Source organism: Apodemus sylvaticus, chromosome 9 (genome assembly GCF_947179515.1).
Source record: "Apodemus sylvaticus chromosome 9, mApoSyl1.1, whole genome shotgun sequence".
NCBI classification, from domain to species: domain Eukaryota; kingdom Metazoa; phylum Chordata; class Mammalia; order Rodentia; family Muridae; genus Apodemus; species Apodemus sylvaticus.
In genome coordinates, this window is record NC_067480.1 from 72,223,293 (window position 1) to 72,242,043 (window position 18,751).

An 18,751-nucleotide genomic window follows, 5' to 3' on the forward strand; every position below is an offset into this window, starting at 1 on the left:
GCACACGGGCAAGTGAGCTGCGGCCCTGGCCTCTTACAGCCTGGGTATATTCTTTCTAGAGCGAGCACTGGGTTGGGGATCCTGGATGGGAGGATAGCTCACAAACCCCCCTCCCCACAGTCTTCGCTAGAGACACTGGACAGGTAGGGACGCAGGAAGCCACGAGGCCACGGGTTCAGAGAAGCAAAGCCAGCAGGACACAGGAGACACAGACACCACACAAGCCAACTTGGGGGTGGGGACGTGGTGGAGGGGTGGTGGCCCTCAGGCTCCCCCAGCCCTGTAGGCCCAAGACTGGCCTCCCACCCCACTCTGTTCCCACCCACCCTGTCATCAGTGCAACCCTCAGAGTCCCACGGCCCACGGTGTGGTGACTGTCATTCCAATGACCCCTTGGATGGGGTCAGGGCCTTCCTACTCGGGACTGCACAGGACAGGGGAGCCAGGAGACCATGAGTCCAGTTATAATGTGGGACAGGGTGGGACAGTGGGTCCCTGCCTCTGCCTGGCGGAGTTCCCTACCTCGCACGTAGAGGTTGGCAGGTGATGAGTAGCGCACCCCGGCGCTGTTGGTGGCCACACACTCGTACTTGCCCTGGTCTGTCTCCTCACTGCTCTCAATCTGCAGGGCACCTGTGGGGACAGGGATAGGACCTTGGCCATGATGGCCAGCACCAGAATGGAGTTGAACCTGACAAGCACCCCTACCACCACATCCGCACTGCTCCCTGAAAGAGGGCAAGCCACAGGGCACAGCACGGCAGGGTACCCAAGGCTTCCTCTCGAGGGGTTGGTGGGAAAGATGGAGGCTGCCCCAGCATCCTGTGGACCAACAGGCCAGCCCAGCAGCAGTGAGCCCAGGCTTTCCCCAGGGCAGCTGCCAGTCAGCTGGAAGGGACAGCCCTTCCTTAGGGTGGAGGTTAACAGCTGCTAGGTGAAGGACATAGGAGTCACACACAGTCAGATCCCATGTCTGAAGCCCAGGGTGACCTGCAATCAAGGCCATGGCTCTCTGAGTCACCAAGGCAGGTGGTGCAGCCTGGCCTATGGGAGACCTCGTTCCAAAAGTAAAGCAAACCCAGAGACTACGGCTAGAGAACTGCAGGCGCCTGCACGCACGGACCCTGGAGGAGGCCACTCTTCCCCAGACACTCCAACAGGCTTCAAAGCTAGGTACTCCCCACTTCACAGTGAAGGCAGGGACATGAAACAGCTTAGTATCTACAACTTAAAAATGAAGAGTGAGGTGCAGGCCCCACACCTGCCGCGGGGCCTTCCCAACCCTCACATAGAGCAGAGCAAAGGCAAGATGCTGGACTCAGCTCAGCATATCAGATCTCAGCTCTGCGTCCCAGCGGTGACTAAGCACAACACAGCGACAGCATGTGCAGAGACCCTGCACTCCCAAATTCCACTGTTCCAGACTTTTTGTCCACGTTCTCTGGTTTTGTTGACAGCTATACCCCAGTAGTGACAGGACCCAGAGACAGTGCTCCCTCTCTTGAGTGGAGATAAAGGTTGGTCACCATAGAACGCTTCTGCTGACTTCGAGACCACTACAGAGGAGACCAGAAAGGGTAGGAGACCTGTTTGAGGATGCACAGCCTATCAGGCACTGGTCTGTTCTTAAGGGCTCTGGGAAAGTGGGTGTGTCACACCTGGTGTTGGAGAATTCCTTTCTCTGATTCCCCTCCAGGCTGAATGCCCCCAAATCTCAAAAGGTCCTTTTGCAGCTCACTGTAGATGGTTGTGAGTGGGGCGGGGGGAGTTCAGGTGGGCACAAGAAGTGGTGTCTGTCCCACAACTGGATACCCATAGTATCCCTGCAGCCACACTTGGCCCAAGCCATAGACAGAGACACAAACATCAGGGTGGGGGACTGTGGCAGGGTGGGGGAAGCGAGTGAGAGCTCAGGGCCAGATGGTGTTGGGTGGACCTCTTACCTCGAATGGGGGTGCTTTCTGTAAGGGAAACAGAGAGACACAGGTGAATGTCACAGGGCAGGGGCTTCAGGGCCAGGAGCCACGCCTGGCCCTGTGCCAGGCAGTGGAGTCACAGCCAGCCTTATCAGGGCTCTGGGCTGGGGCTGTGGGCCTTCAGGTTGGTGTCTCCTGCAGACGGCCTCCCTGGGTCTGGGTTGGGTCCCAGGGAGGCCACACCTCCTCCCTCTGGTTATTTTTGTGTTCCAGCAAGGGTTTTTTTTGACATCTCAACCAGGAGGGGCAGATAAAGGCAGGGTCCCAGGAGTCTTGTTAGTGACCAGGAAGGGGCAGGAGTTAGCGCTAGAGGGCTGGGCAATAGTGCGGCAGGGCTGGGTGTCACCAAGGCTGAGAGGGAGACTTGGGGAAGGAACTGAGGGCAAAGAGGACCCAGTGGCCTCCTTCAACTGTTTAGGAAAAGAGGACAAAGGCCATCTGTGGGTTGGTCACACCAAGGGATAAGAAGGCTCCAGGCTGTGGTCTCTGATGCTGTAAGAGCTAGCCCAGGTCTGCAGCACGGTTGGGTAAACTGAGGCCAAAGGCAGGCAGGGCGCGTCTCAACAGACTGCAGTGGGGTTCCCATATCAGGCATCAATCACCTCTGCACTGTGGACCTGTACCTCCTCCCTATGCTGAGTGCTTGTCCAACCCCCCAGACCCCATCTGCATCTATGTAGCCCTAGAATTCACTCTGTAGACCAGACTGGCCTCTAACTCATAGCAATCCTCCTGCCTCTGCCTCCTGAGTGCTGGGATTAAACACACAGCCATCAATCATGCACAGCAGAGCTATCACAGGCCTCCCCTCCATGCTATCAGAGGGAGCCACTGGGAACTTGTCATCTGTGTGGCAGGGATCAGGACTAATGATGGAACTCCAAATCTGCCTGCATTAGTGTCAGGGGACCCATGGGGTGCTCATTGCCATAAGGAGAAAGAACCCAATTGCTTTTCCACCTTTAGTTTGGTGGTTCTGGGGACAACACCCAGAGCCTCAAGACTGCCTGTATCTGTCAGTATCACACTAGCAAGAATTAACCCAGCAGAAAGCTCTAGTTAGACACAGCATCTTGGGCATTAAATCCTGTCTCCATTGGAGAAGCCCAGAGGAAGCTTGGAGCGGAAGGGATGCTTGTAGGATGTGACGTCCCCCAGACTGAGGTCAGGTGGCATTTTTCCTCTTTTCCTTGTGGATGGGGTCTTATGTAGCCCACCATGGGGGCAGGTGACAGGGCGTTAGTACACATGCCACACGCAGTGGGTCAGTTACTGTCACGGTGGCTGTTAGTGTGGGCAGAGGGTGGCAGGACTGTTAGTGGTTGGTGTGGCAAAGTGAGAACTTACCAAAGCTTTCTGAGCGTTACACAGAGGAAGGAGAAGAGAGAAGAAGGTTAAAGGGTAACCACTGGACATCCCGGCTTTGGTGGGCACAAGGGAGGAGGAGGACCCCGGGGTGCAAGGCAGCTCCCAGGGCCGTGTGTGTGTCTATATAATGCTTAGTTATTATCCCGGGACCTTGGCTATCTGGTGGCCAGGCGGTTCCTCAGAGTTTGAGGGCTCCCCCATGGGCTGGGGCCTCTCCTATGCAGACTGCCTGCAGCTGAGCTGCGGCTCAGGGGATCTGTGGGGGGTGAACTGGACACCCCATGGACAGCAATAGGCAGAGCAGGCCTGTGGCAGTGAGAGGGAGGCTGGGAGAGGCGCAACAGAGTAAACAAGAAGGTGAAGAAGTTGGTGCGGGGTGCTGGGGAGAGGAGACAGTACAGCAGGACATGGCCCACACTCAGGAACCAGCAGACACACGGACGTCCCCAGACACACGGCGAGAAGAGCCGTGGGCACTTGGGGCCTGGGAGGGACATGTGGCAGGCACACAAGTGGTAGAAAGCCCAGTTCCAGCATTTTGCCCACAAACAAGAGACAGGGCTAGCTACTTAAGGAGTCACATGCACAGGGACACAGACACGTGACAGAGAACACATGGTACCCCAAAAGGACACATAGACACATCAATCAGATGGAATGGGGTCTCCACTAAGACACCACTGCAAACCACCCAGCCTCACTGGTCCCAATACCTGGGCTCCATCCTGAGCCTCCCCAGACTAGCTGGAACCAGCATAGACATCTATACTGCTTGGTTCTGATGCCTTCCAAGGATACTGTCGCAGGAGCCTCTGTGGCCCTCCATCTGCCCTGGTGCTGCAAACCCTTGGTCACCACCACATCCAGTTCCCTCTGCTCCCCGCACCTGAGGCCTGCTGACTGCTTTGTCACTGTCTCTCTCTCTCTCCACCTTCTATGGCTCCCATCACCTTGACCAACCACATCCTAGGACACCCTCTGGAGCTAGGGTCCCTGTGACCCTGCCAACCTGCCTTCATGGCTGGTGCTAAGCAGTTCCCCACAAAGCACACCATGGAGTCCTAGGCCCTGCTCCCAGTGGCTCCAAGCGCACCATGCCCCAGCCGCTCCACACTCAGGCCTAGAGCGTGGGCCTCTGCCGCCCTTGACGCTGCTCTCATCTGTTGGTCACCTGTGCCCACCTGATCGAAGCTGCTTGATCCGCCCGTTGCTGGCACTGGGGTCCACAGGCAGGAAGTCCTTGAACCAGGTGATCTCAGGGTCCGGGTTCCCGCTGGCAGCACAGAGCATGGTAGCTGTGCGTGTGCGCTCTACAACCTTCAACTGGGGGCCCATGTCAATGTTGGGGAAGCCAGGAGGCAGCTGGTCCTCTGGAAATGGGAAGGGGGGGGAAATGGAACAGGAGTCCGGTTGTTGTGGCAAATGTCAGTTCTGGCCGGCCACCTCCCATGGCCCTTGCTTCTCTGCACAGCACGGAAATACCCTCCTGCCACCCTCCATGGCTCACAGCCCCCAACACCTCCATAGCTGCTGTGGGCAAAGCTTGGGGTCCAAGGCCTGACTGGTAGCACAGCACGGAGGGCTCACTCCTATCTGCTATGGCTCCGCATTATCTTTACTAACCTGGGATCACACTGCTCCTGAGAGGGCATCACACTGGTGTCTATAGCTACAGATAGGGACACCGGGAATCATCAGGTGGTGACACCCACACAGGCCCCCTAGCATCCTAGCAGAAGCAGTCATCAGCCCTTCCTCAGGCCCAGGCCATCTGCTTCTGCCTCCTCCCACACTCAACCCCATGCTCCTGCCTCTGCTTCCATCCAAACATCCCCTGAACAAATTGACTCATTCTAGACCCTTCCAGAACTCAAACCCCAAGTTTTCTAGAGAGTATCAACACGATTTCTGGGATATCCCAGCTCGACAACTGTTGCCTAGGACCAAGACACAGGAGCAGCATGAATCTAAGACCAGCCTGGGCCACCAGGAGAGCAACAAGGAGGGCATACAGAGCCACCCGAGCCCCAGGAATGTCTGCTGCTCCACAGGAGAACCAGGGAGAAACCAGATTTTGCAAGGAGCCTATGCAGCAAGCAGATGAACAGGACACTGGAGCTAGAATGGAGAGCACCAGACCTGTGGTTAGCTGGCTGTACTCACACAGGATGGCCTAGCCCAGGCCAGGGCTCGGGCTCCACTTGCCATAGTAATAGTGCGGCAGGCAGTCTTGTGCATAGGGGCATGTCCCTGCCAGTGTTAATAACTGGAACCTTCTGGCTCACGGCTGAGTGTGTCACCTCAGGAGCACCAGGGCTGCTCTGTGTGTGTGTGTCTGTGTGTCTGTGTGTCTGTGTGTCTGTGTGTGTAGCAGTCATATGCTTGGGATCCTATACCAGAGGGATAGGATAGGTGGCTGGGGACAGAAGTGGACAAGAACTCCTATCCTGGTAGGGAATGCAGCCCAAGATGTAGCAGGCTCTTACACATGTGCATGCAGCATTGAAGGGTCCTGTGCACATGTGTGCAATAGCAGCTGGAGTAAAGGATTGGGGAAAGGCACCATTGTCTGCTATCCCCACACACTATGCCCGATTCCTTGGGGTTCACGCACCCTGGGTCACAATCACATAGAGGAGAGGAAGGAGGGAGGCTCTAGCAACCCACATGGGACAGAAGGCATAGCTCGAGCTTGCCTAGAGATGGGGGACAGGGTGAGAGTGTCTATTCTGGGGGACCTCAGTGGAGAGGCACAGGCAATGGTCAAAGAACAAAGAGACATGGCCACGGTGTCTGGAGCTCAAAGAGCTGGGAGAATCTTTCCAGCCTCTCAGCACTCAGTGCACCAGCATGTGATGCAGACCGAGTCCCAACCCTGCTAGTGTTGATAACAAGGCTGGCACAGGGCAGTGGGAGGCTGGCTGCTGAGTCTGTGCCGGGAAAGGTCAAGGCAAAAAATATCCCAGAGAGAGAAGAGAGGCGGGGCCTATGGTGTGTGGACTCTGCAGATCCATCCCTGCCGGGCTCTGGCAGTCACAGAGCACTCTGCTGGCCCTTCTTAGAGATGACAGAATCCCCGGACTGCAGCTCAGCATGCCAGCCAGTGGCACTGGTCCTGTGTCCCAGACTCATGAGGGAGCCCAGAGCTCATGGCCACATATAAAATGTCCCCAAGGGACAGGACACCCCACTCTGACATTAACCCTGCCTAGATCACAGCTCTAAAGCTGCTGCCTTTGGGATTGGAATTTAGTTGTCTGGTCCCAGTGCTCCGTGCCCCTTATACAAAGCCAGGTCACAGGGGCGGTGGGGGCTTAGGCCGCTCTGCCCTTAGGGCCTCACCCTTCACTAAGTCCCTCTGTGGGGCCGGACCAGCTGTGGCTCCAGGCACCATGGCTGCCTACTCTGGAGAAGGAGGGATTAGCTGGGGAGGGAACCAAAGACCCAGGGGACAGAGTCCAGAAAGCACTGACTGAGCGCCTAGATGGAGCTGAGCTTGAAGTCTACAGACTGCACAGACATTTAAACCACACAACCAAGGGGCCTGGGCAGTGCTGGGAGCAGAGAAATCCTGGTTCCTAAAGGGAAAAGCCAGTGCAGGAGGGCTCTAAGCTTGCAGGCAAGGTCTGCAGTCCAGTACTTCCTCTGTGTCCTGGGTGTGTACCTCGAAGAACTGTGAGCTTTGCGTGAACCGTGATTTCCCCCACCGAGTTCTGGGCCACACACTCGTACACGTTCTCGTCCCGAGGCGTCCGCAGCGGCTGGATCCTCAGTACCGCCCCAGAGCTCTCGTCAAAGTCAATGGTCTGGGGAGGGGATGAGGGAGGAGACGGAACAGGTGAGCAGGTAACACCAGGGTGGGCTCCACCCAGCTTAGCTATCCCAGGCACATGGTGTCCCTGAGCCAAGGGTGTCCTGTGTATATGGCTGGGGGTACAGGTGTGTACACAGGAGACCACCAAGAATGGATCACAGTAGAGACGCAGTCTGAGCACACTGAGTGCGGGAGTGGCCCCCAGACTCAGCACTGAGTCCAGGACATGGACGTGTGTGTGTGTGTGTGTGTGTGTGTGTGTGTGTGTGTGTGTTTGTGTGTGTGTGTGTGTGTGTGTGATGTGGGCACTTCCTCCCAATCCCTTTCTCTCAAGAGAAGCAGGGCCTGGCCTGAGGACTCACAACACAGAATGGTAGGCTTGGGAAACTCTGCAGTGCCAGAAGCAGGGCTGTAGCTGCCTTGTGGCATCCTGAGGCCCGGCCACTGCCCCTCTGAAGAGGGTATGTGGTTGAGGACCGCAGCCTGCCCCAGCTCACCTCAAAGCGCTGTGAGTTCACTTTCTTGCCCTTCTTGTTCCAGGTCACGCGTGGCTTTGGATCACCAGTGGCCTGGCACACGAAGGAGGCCACGCCTCCTGACACGCCGATCTGATCCTTGGGCTCTCTGATAAATCTCGGTGGCTCTGGGGGTTCAGCAAGGAGAAGGGAGGTCTGAGGGTGTCCTGCCCCCCTCCCCTGCACGATCACACAAGCACACAGTGCTCACTGGAGTCTCTGGAGTCCCCACACTGAGCCCCTAGAGATGCCTCAGTGATGAGCTGCTACCACAGACTCACCCCCAAAAGAAACAAAACATGCTCTAATTCTTCATGGGACTTGTAGAGAAGTCCCATGGCACTGAGCAGGGAGGCCAAAGGCGACCACAGATGAGAGTCAAGAGCTAACAAGAGGACCCCACAGGCACAGGCGCTCGCCACAAGCCCCCCTCTGACTCTAGTTCAACCCTAGGGTCCACAGGAAGGGAATATGTGACTCTTATGTGTTGTCTTCTGACCGCTACATACACCTAGGCAAGCACATGCACACACGATACACAATGTTATGTGAATATCCAGATAAGAACATAAAAGTTGAGCAGGGTTGGTATTTGAGCACAGAGCCCCAAGAATGGCATAAGCCAGGGCCACGCACTGGCGAGCCCGGTTCAGACCGGGACTCTACAATCCCATGCTGCCCCTGGAGCCCACCAAGCTTTGATGCCCGCCTAGGGCTGTGTGGTGGGGATCTGCCACTTCCCTTTCATTGGCTGTCACCTGGGACTCAACACAGCAATCACAGCTATGCTGCAATGGACGCCAGCACCCAGTGCTGTCTCTCAGAGCTGGGGGCACCACGGAAGCACCCAACAAAAGGGGAACTGGGAGGCAGGTGAGCACTCGAACCTCTCAACACTGGGTGCCAAGCGTCACTGTCAGCCAGGAGGAGGTAGAGGGGGTACACTCGCCTGGCGAGTTCTCCAGAGACTTCTGGAACCCTCTGTTTACAAGCCTGAGTCTCCACAGACTTTCATTCATGGGTCACACTGAGTTATCTTCAGGGGTCACTGCTTGGGAGACCGGTCAGCCCCCTCCCCTACCCCTCTCCCCAAGGCTGCTCCTGAACTTGCAACCCCCAATGTCCAGGCACATGTGACCTTGTGGCCCTGTCACATGCTTGTGTGTTCCCTGCTACAGATTTGAGAGTATTAATGGGTTTTCATGAGGTTTCCCCAGAGAACTCAGACCTAGATCTCTGCTTCTCCTCAGCTCATGAGTTGATGGAGACTGGCCTCCTCCACTGCCCACTGGAATGACACTTGGGGTCACATGTTCTTAGCCAAGGATGTGGGGGAGTGTAGCACTGGTCAGGCTGAACCCCTCAGAGGTGGGACAGACCCCCTCACACCCTCCAATCCAGCCAATCCTGCAGAGCTGTGGCCTCCCGCCACCCTGTTCAGGGAGCCCATGTCTCCACAGTCCCTCTCTTCCCTTCTGTGCCAGCTGATCCTTAAGAACATACGTCCCTACCCCTCACCTGCTGGTCCCTGGTACTGAGTGGACACGCATCAGTCCCCTGGACTCTGGGCCTCAAGCCCACCCTGCAGAGCCTGCCCCACCTGTTGTGGTAGACAGGATCTTGAAGGTTCCTGCTGTCTCTGGCATACACACACCCCTCTATTTTCCCAAAAAAGAAAACCACTGTGGGCCTTTGAGGGCAGACCCACAGCTCTAAGGGATGAAGTTCCTCCCCTAAGCACTGGGCCCAGGCAGGCTCACCATGAGTTTCACCCTCATTTGTACAGAGGCCTAGAGAGGATATGAAACCTTCCCATTCCCCTAGCTCATGCTGGGCAGTCAGGGTCTAACCTAGCCACACAAGATCTGGGAAAACAGCAACTCCTATATAAAGAGACCCCATTCTCTCCACGCTCTGTCCCTTAGCCAAGACTAAGGTCCAAGGTAGAGATGGGGTCCTCCAGGGGCTCTGGCTCTGCTACCTGACTCAGGTTTTCCGTTTCTGTCTATGTGAGAATCAGAGCTGATCCTCCCCGGATCCCTCATGAACCCCACCACAGCCCTTTGCCAGCCTGGGAAGGTTCCCTGGACCCAGAGCCATTTTTACACCAGAAATCAATCATCCTGGCCCACAGAGCACTTCAGTGCTGGATACAGTGCCTGTGACCCTACTAGGCTCCAGGTGAAAGGATTCCGGCTAGACAGAGCATGTCCTGGACTCCAGACACCACATGACCACAAGACCCAGTCTGCATCCTTCAAACACACGGCTGCTGGACAAGTGCCCAAGCCCAGGCTAGGACGTCCCTGGGACTAGCCTTCCTCAACATCACCTCAACCAGCCTGCCCTGGTCCACAGTCACACTGAGTCACCAGAGGGAGTCCTCTCTGCAGCCTACCAGGGCCAGCTCTGTCCCTTCTTGCTTCCTACAAGGAGAGGGGTTTACCTTCCTGAACCCTCCCTCAAAGGTCCTTTCTAAGAGGGTCTCCATGCAATGATGGATCTTGGTGTCAGGACAAAACTGAGGCCCCATGTGCATCTTTAGCAATAAGCAAAATGCAAATCTTAGTTCTAAACGAAACCAATCCCCTCTTAATAGATTCACTTTAATTTTCATTTACTTTATCTTTGTGTGTGCATGCAGTGCTCTTGGGGGCCAGAAGAGGATGCTGGACCCCCGGTGGGCGGGTGCTGGGATTGAACCTGGGTACTCTGGAAATTGAACTGCTGAGACATCTCTCCAGTACCACCTATCTCTTGTTTTGATTTGATTTTTTTATCAATATATATTTTTTATCAATCTATTTTTGGGTTTGTTTTGATATATTTTTTAGATAGGGTCTCACCAATTTTCCCAAGCTGGTCTCAAACTCACAGATGCACACCTGCCTCTGCCTTTCTCCCAAGTGCTGCCACTCCAGACCCATCAACATTTTTTAATTTCCCGACTTTTCCATGCTCAGTCAACCCAACCAGGAATGTCAGCAAACTCATAATAGCTACAGAAACCCTGCCCCCCATGCCTTCTGTCCTCCTGACCTGGTGGGACCTGACCTGACACAGGTGCACACGGTCACTAGCCAGCCAGCGTCACCTCTGTGGCCCATAGCCTTTCCCAAGCTGGGCCCCAAGCCACTTCCTTGAGCATGGAAGTTCTGTTTGGATCACACCGGTGGGAAGCCATGGGCTAGAAATCCCTGAAACAGATGAACAGGCAGTCCCAGCCACTGCAGCCTGGCCTCTTACCTTCAGCCAAGCACCCTCTGGCCAGCAGTACAAGGAAGAGCCCCACAGGACCCAGCACAGACACCACACTGGGACTCCAGGTGGGCGCCATGCTTGGCAGTGGCCGCCAGCCTCTGCCCTGGTGGGGGATGGTGCCCCCGTGACTCACGGAGTGGCCTCAGGCTGAGGTATCCAGAGGGGCAGCGTCTGTGGAAACAACAGAGCAGCAGTGAGTGGGGGGTAGGGATCCAGGGACTTCTCTACAGGTGGCCCTGGAATAGGAAATCACACCCAGGGACCCAGGTAGGATCCACATGGGATCAGGAGGTTACAGGGACCTCTCAAAGCCCACTACCCTATCCTGAGTGGATTCAGCAGTTTCCCAAGACAATGTCTCCTATAGCCAAGGCTGGCCACCAATTTGCTATGTAGCCTATGACCTTCAACTCTTGACCATCTTGCCGCCAGCTCCCCTGTTCTGGGGCAGGACCCAGAGCCCTGCAGGTGCCTCTGCCCACACACTAAGTGCCACCCCAACTATGACTCTGCCAAGCCTGGACCTTGACCTTCTGACCTCCAGAAGTATGTGTGAGCTATACCTCCAACCCAAAGCTGAACCCCAATACCTGCTCCAGACCTATCCTTCCTCAACACCTTATTCTGACCTAACACCGGCCACAGCTCCCTCAGCCCCCAGGACAGCTAATGCTCCATCCTCACCACCATCCTGCCCAGAAATGACAGACATTTTACTCGGTTTCCCACACAGACCTAAGTTCCAGGGCAGAACATCCATCATGCACACCTCAGACCCAGGACCAGCAGTGCCCTGGAGGTCGCACTGCCCCAAGCCAGAGCACTGGGGTGGAGCGGCCACGGAGAGGCCGTGAGCTACGCTCATGGGGTGGACGGAGGAGCATAGTGATCCGGTGACCCTATGATTGCGCCTCCCAAAATACCCAGCTGTGGTCACCTCACCCAGTCCCAGGAGGGCACAGATGGGGAAGAGGAAGAGGGGCTCCATATCCAGAGTCAGACCACAGTCAGACAGACACACAGAGCCAGTCAGACAGTAGACAGACCCAGGCACACAATCAGGCTGCAAGCTGACCCAGCCAGGGAACTAATTATAGAGCAAGGGGATCTGGAAATAATCAGGCTGTGGACACACAGAAACATCAAGTCCTACCATTCACACAGGCAGACTGCCAAGTTGGGGACGCCCCTTCTACACCCAGTCTAATTTGTACACAGTCAGACCACAAGCCCAGAGATAAATGGAGGATAGGATTTATGTCCAGGACCACAGTGGGATGCACACAGTGGGGCTGCGGCAGGCAGTCTGCATACGCCCTTCAAGGGTGTTGGGACGTGGCTCACTGAGCACCCTCAACCAGGTCCCTTCACACCAAACGCAAGCCTGCAAAGTCAGACTGCACATAACTGCCTGCCACAGACGCGATCTACTGACAGCCAGGTGGACAGACAAGGCTCCGGTCAGCCCCTGGCCTGGGACCCACCACAGCCCTGGGGGACTCAGAAGAAGGAGAGTCATGCCAGCCAGGGACCAGCTGACCTTACACACCAACCCAACCCTGGGCACCTATAGGTAGATACAACAAGGACAGGAGGGGTTAGGCCCAGATGACTCAGACAAACCTTGAGAGAGCCTCTGGTGAAACTGAGGAACCACATAAGCCTGCGAGGCTTAGGAGGGGGGTCCCATGGTAACAGCATGCGTAGGGGATGTCCCCAAAGTAGCTCACCACTTCAGCCACTCAGGGTCCCAGATTTGCACTGCATGGGGATAGAGTGGGATCTAACAGACACAGGCTGAGGGAATGGGAGGACATCTCCACAGCCATCCCAAGGCTTATTGGGGTGTGGGGTAGAGGCAGAAAGAGCAACTAAGGAAATAGCTGTACACTGTACCCATGCAGACAGGAAGTCCCAGGGTCTGTCACACCACAATCCTCCTTGAAGGGTTTGCCAGGAGGGGGACAGGACCCATGTGTCAACCCAAGCTGGTCTGTCTGCCCTAGGTCCTTTGCACACACACCTGGATATAACATGATCTATAATTATCAGTTGGGGGAAACTGAGGATCTTGGCACTCTTCCAGCCATTAGTCAAGAATTCTATTGTTCTTAAAAAGCTGGCTAGAGGCAGGTCCTGCCTGCTTTGCGGAAGGGGAAACTGAGGCTTAGGAGCTATTAGAGCTCTCTAAGGCTCTCAGGTGGAATGTGAGCATGGGAGAAAGCTGCACTGAGCTTCGCAGGTCAGTGGCCTCTGAGGGTTCCCGCACTGCACTCACGAGCAGCAATCACGTGGGTGCCAGAGCACAGGTCACGGGGCCTGGAGCCGGCTTTGTATGCCAGCGTGGCCCCAAAGCATGATGATACACAGGCTCTGGGTCACCAGGACAAGGGGCACGCCGCCCCCACGCCCCACATTCCACGCCCCAGGAAATGCAGGAAGCTGAAACTCTCCGACAGGCCCATGACTCTCATGCCCCATCTCTGATCTACAGATGATGCTAGAAGGAGCTCAGAGACTCTGAGGGCAAGTGAGTGTCCGCAGATCACTAGGGTGTCAGCCAGGAGGGACACAGTGGAATCGCTTGGCCAAGAGGCCAAGCCCCCACAGGGCACACTTCTGCAGCCAACCAGTCTCTCAGGCCGGTGCCCTCCATGAGGAAATGCTCCCAAGCTGGCATTTCCCCACCCAGAACTGGCTTTAATTACTATGGATCTATTGAGTTGACAAGAGGGCCAGGAGTGGGTGGGTGTGGCCTAAGTTCCGTCACGCCCAGCCACACAGAGAAGCCAATCACACCTACCAGTCAGGAAAGAAAACTGATCAGGGTTGGGGTCGCTGTCCCCAAAGGGCTGCACTGAAGTAACAGGACTTCCTTCCCTGGCACTCTCCCTATTATCCTGGTTCAGTCCTCTGAGCCCCAACATCACATCCTTCAAGACCTAAGAAACCGGCCCCCTATCCCCTCAGGATCTCAGTTCCTCTCTAGAATCCGCTGTAGCTCACACCTACATCCACCATAACCCAGTCTCCCATTCCTCTGCCTCTGAGCTGTCCTGTTGCTGCGTGTGGTTCCTTGCAAGCTGCATACCCTTCCCTGTTCTCCATGAAACCTCAGCCCCACATCCCTCAAGATCCCCACCCTGGACACACTGGGTGTATTCCCAAACCCACTGGCGAGGCACTGTCCCAAATACACATTCCCAGCCCAATCCCCCACTTCCCTTTGCAAAACTGGAATGAAACTCAAATCCAAGACACTCTCAAAGGGGAAACTGAGGCTGCAGAGCCAAGCTCTGGAGACAGGAGGAGCCAAGGCAGGGGACCACGTGAAACCGTGGGGTACACAGGGGAGTGGCCAGGACCCCCTTGGGCCCCAGGATCCTCCGGGGGTGCAGGCGGCCCCCGGGCGCGGCGAGCGGGAAAGTTTCTGTGCTCCCTGCGCCTCTCCCCCCCCTCCCCGCCTGATCCCTCTGTGGTCCACGGACTCCGCCCCCGGGTGGGGGAGGGGACCTCGAAGTATAACGGTCCCGAGCTCAGCCAAGTGCGGGGCGAGGGCGAAGCGCGCGCGGGGCCGAGAGAGACCCGAGCGGCTCCGGTTGCACCCGAACGTCCCCGATCGCGACCGAGTATCTCCGAGGTCGGGCGCGCAGGGACACGGGAGTCCCCGGACTCTATAGGGGACGCCAGTATGGTGACAAAGGCCGGGCGGAGACGCAGTCGGCCCAAATGACTCACCGCGGCTGCGAGGTCCAGGCTGCGCCGCTCGCTGCGCGGTCCGTTTGTCCGTGGGTCCGTCTATGCCGGCCCAGCACGGCGAAGACTTGGCGCAGGCAATAGAGCGGCGGTGGAGCCAGGGGCGGAGCCTGGCCAGCGGGGGAGGGCCCGGAGATTCCGAAGGGAGGGGCAAGAGGCGGGGTTTCCGAGTCCGTTTGTCTGAAAGCGTAGCTTCTGAGGAAGCCGCCTAAGGGGTAGGGCCTACGGGCAGTGGCAGGCTATGGGCAGATTCAGGAGGATGGGGAGCTACGGGAGGCAGGCGTGGGGGGTGAGGGGTGTTCTAGGGAAGACTGGCTGAGGGGCGGGGCTTCCTGAAGGTAGGCCGAGCTTCCACGGTAGGCTGAGGGCGGTGCTTATAAGGTAGACTGGGGGGCGGAGCCTCGCAATAGCAGGCTGAGGGCAGATGCAGGAGAGGGATCTGGGGGCGGGCTGAGGCTCCAAGACCTGACCGGGCGGAGATTCCGATGGAGTTGGAAGAGAATGGCTGGCTGGGGGCGTGGCCTTTCGGGGAGGATTTTAGGGACTAGGCGACTCCAGGGTAGGGGGAGCGGTAGGGCTAGGGCTCTGCAGGGCGGAGCTTTTGGGTTGGGCGTGGCTTTCTGGCACGAAGCCGGGTTAGAGGTGTGGCTCCCAGAGGCCTGGCTCTGGCTTCTGAGGGTCTAGAAGGGGTTAGAGGGAGGAGGGTCACCGGCCGGAAGTGAGGCGAAGTAACACCCCCCCCCCCAGCGGGGTTGGGGGAATGGCACCTCTGACCGGGTTCTCATCGTAGCGACAGATGCAGGCGGGGCCGAAAGGTCCAGGAGCCCCAAGCCAGCCCAAACCTCTATTTCCCGCATCCTGGGAACCTGGTGCCCAATGCTCCCGCCCAGCCGTGGGCCAGATTGGAAACAGATGCTGCCTGACTCTCTCTGCGCGCCGCCTAGCCTACCCGGCTTCAAACCCGGCGGATAGTAGGGGAACCCCTTCCCTATGTTTCAAAGATCAGGACGGCACACCACGAACTTAAAGCCCCTCTGATATACCTGGGACTAGAGAAGGTCCCCTCCCACCCAGTTGGCACAGGACACAGTGACCTACAGACGACAACCCCGGGAAGGATGCCTGCCCTGACAGGCATGTAGCAAGTGTGAGGCTGGCCAGTCCCCAAAAGCAAACAACAAAATCCTGTCTGGGTGGGCCCAGGCATACAAAGGCCTCCAGCAACTCAACTCACAAGACTTGATAGGATATCTACCTGCCCAAGTTCCTTGAACTGTGTGGTGCAAATGGGAACACTCTTGACTGCCCAGCACACAGGGGGCAGTAGCCAAGGGCTAGCAAACCCTTCTCTTAGCCGAGGTATGGAGCTGACATCCTGACCCCTTTTCACCATGGTAACCACACTGGGCTGGGACAGCCACCCCCATATAAGTCAGGGAAATGTGAGCCAGGTGTCTGTCTCCACAGGTCACAGCACTGGTGACCCCACGTGTTAACAGCTGGTCACAGCACTGCCTCTACATCAGGCATCCCCTGATGGAGCAGCTTAGATCTGTCACTATCACCCCTCCAGCCCCACCCCATCCCCAATATCAGCACAGGGTCAGGATGACAGTCACATCACTCCTGCCCTTGTCACAACAGTGGCACCTCAATATTTGTAAAACAAAGTTTCCAAGAGCCTACTTCGAGTTGTGGATAAATGACTGGCTGTGTAGGAATGAGATCCATGTGGAAAGGAGGGCCAGGGGTGCTTGGAAAAGAACATTCCAGGTAAAGGCACAGCTAGCTGTGCAAAGGCCCTGGGGGTAGCAGAGCCTGTCATTTTGAAAGAGCAGCCAGGAGGCCTGTGTGGCTGGAGCAAGGAGCTGAAGCAGGAGAGGGCAGAGCTCTGAGTTTTAACCCCAAGGGATGCAGGAGCCACAGAGGTGTGGGCAGGAGGGAGAAGACTACAGGTGGGAGTCAGGTGCCCTGGATGGAGGCACAAGGCTGGTCCAGGCAGAGGCGGCACAGGTGAATTCTGGGTAGAGTTCATCTTCCCAGGGCCTGGCTGTTAAGGGATCTGAGGCTGGGATAGCCTAACTCCAGCATAAGGCTCCCTTAAAGGTGAGCACTTGAGCACTGACCCAAGGGCTCAGGAACCTGCTGTCACCATGTCCTCCATCTCCACCAGGATGTCACCATCCTTGGAAATGGACATAGGACGGATCACATCAGCAGCTCCTGCAGCTGGGATGTTGGGGTATAATTTTTGTTTTTTCAAAATAACTTTTCTTCTAATTATGAAACAGTCCCATGCAAGAGAAAATTCGCCAACATCAGCAGAAAGGGGGAAATAAGAGTTACCCAGAATTCACAGAGCCAGGGCAGAGACAGCGTGCCCAGCCACGAGCGCACACTCTTTCCCCAGAACACATACTAAGCACCTACTGTGTGCAGAAGTGCTAGAGAGAGGGTGGAGGTTACCACCACACCTGTAACACCTGACTTCTGACATGCAGGTTTACCCTCCCGAGACCACATGCTGCTGTGTCCCTGAGTATAGTCCCTGCTACTTGTGCTCCATGATAAACACAGTCAGGGTTACTACAGAGTCCCCAGACCCCGTGGCTCGGGCTGGAGACCTCCGAGAATGGGTGACCTCACTCATAGTGGCACGGGTGAGAGGGTTCTCCCGCCCTCTCTGCTTCTGGATCTGCTTGAGTGGGGTCTGCAAGCAACACCGCCGCTGCGAAGGCCTCCAGTCCCTTCAGCACCCCCCACCACACCTGGGGCTCTGCTCCCCACTTCTCCAGGAACCGGTCTGTTGAATGGCATGCATCCTCACAGCTGCCAGGCCCAACACAGAACATGTAGCCTGGGGCGGCAGCTTGTGCAGACTGGCATGACCCCACCCATGTGTCCCACCATAGACATACCCGGAAGCTTGCCAGCAATTGTTACCAGTCAGGTCCGCCCTACCTGCAGGCACCACAATCTTCCTTTCGTTTGGGATAAATCCAAAAGCCTTTCAGGTGAGGTTATATCCAGCGTCACTGCTCCTCCCTGTATCCTTCTTCCCTCGTCCCTGACTCCCTCCCCCCTCCCTGCTTCTCCACCATGCTAGTGGGGTCTTTCCTACCCCAGGGCCTTTGTGAGGCTGCGTCCTCTCTCACCCCATCATGGTCATTCAGAGTACCTGGTGTGTAGCAGGCTCTAAGCTGAGGGCTGAGAGCACAGGGCAGTGCTCCCTCAGGCGACGACAGACCACCTAGCGGTCATTTGACACAGAACAACACAGGACGCCCACACACAGGAAGAGGAGGGCGATGGCCCCTACCCCTGTGAGACAGACAGGGTTAGTGGGGAGGAGCCTGGGCGGGACGGGGTAGGTGGGCAGTTGTTCAGCTGCAGACGCCAAGTAGCCCCAGGCTGGCCTCCAATTCACTATTTAGAGATCCTCCTGCCTCTGACTCCTGAGTGTGAGGATCACAGGGCAGTCATGCTAGGTCCCTTTTTGTGAGTTCTCCATAGTCTCAGTAATAGAGTCAGGCCCTGGGGCCTCCCCTTGAGCTGGATCCCACTATGGGCCTGTCGCTAGACCTTCTTTTCCTCAGGCTCCTCTCCATTTCCATCCCCGCAGTTCTTTCAGACAGGAACAATTATGGGTCAGAGTTGTGACTGTGGGATGGCAACCCACCCCTCACTTGATGCCCTGATTTTCTGCTGGAGGTCAAACACCGAACCACCAATCAGGCAGCACACACCAGCTGATGTGAGGCCCCCAACACATATACAGCAGAGGCCTGCTGGGTCTGGGTTCAGTCAGAGAAGATGCACCTAATCCTCAAGAGACTGGAGGCCCCAGGGAGTTTAGAGGTAGGGTGGGGTGGGAGTTGGGGGCTGGGGACATCCTCATGGAGACAGGTATGGGGTGGGGAAGGAGGTATGGAATGTGGAACAGTCTGAGGGTGGACCGGGAAGGGAGTAAAATCTGGAGTTTAAAATAAATAAATAAAGGATAAAAAATGTACAAAAAAAAAAGGCTATTTTCAGGTGAAGTGAGGAATTAAGCGCAAGGG

At 56.5% G+C, this 18,751-nt stretch overlaps 1 protein-coding gene across 9 annotated transcripts in view; it reads right to left on the bottom strand.

Moving 5' to 3' along the window:
* The window catches only part of Ptprs (protein tyrosine phosphatase receptor type S), a 62,783-nt gene that overhangs the window by 33,584 nt on the left and 10,448 nt on the right, over window positions 1–18,751 (bottom strand). For 4 of the 9 annotated variants that reach the window (XM_052191818.1, XM_052191817.1, XM_052191816.1 and 1 more), the window contains exons 1-6: window positions 14,673–14,790; window positions 10,920–11,105; window positions 7,656–7,801; window positions 7,009–7,150; window positions 4,526–4,714; window positions 523–633 (exon numbers count right to left, since the gene is read on the bottom strand). In XM_052191818.1, the coding sequence (XP_052047778.1) occupies window positions 523–633; window positions 4,526–4,714; window positions 7,009–7,150; window positions 7,656–7,801; window positions 10,920–11,010 (679 nt within the window). In that variant the 5' untranslated portion in view covers window positions 11,011–11,105; window positions 14,673–14,790. Of the gene's footprint in view, window positions 1–522; window positions 634–4,525; window positions 4,715–7,008; window positions 7,151–7,655; window positions 7,802–10,919; window positions 11,106–14,672; window positions 14,792–18,751 lie in introns of those variants that run through there. The other 5 variants (XM_052191814.1, XM_052191811.1, XM_052191820.1 and 2 more) reach the window with 3 other exon arrangements.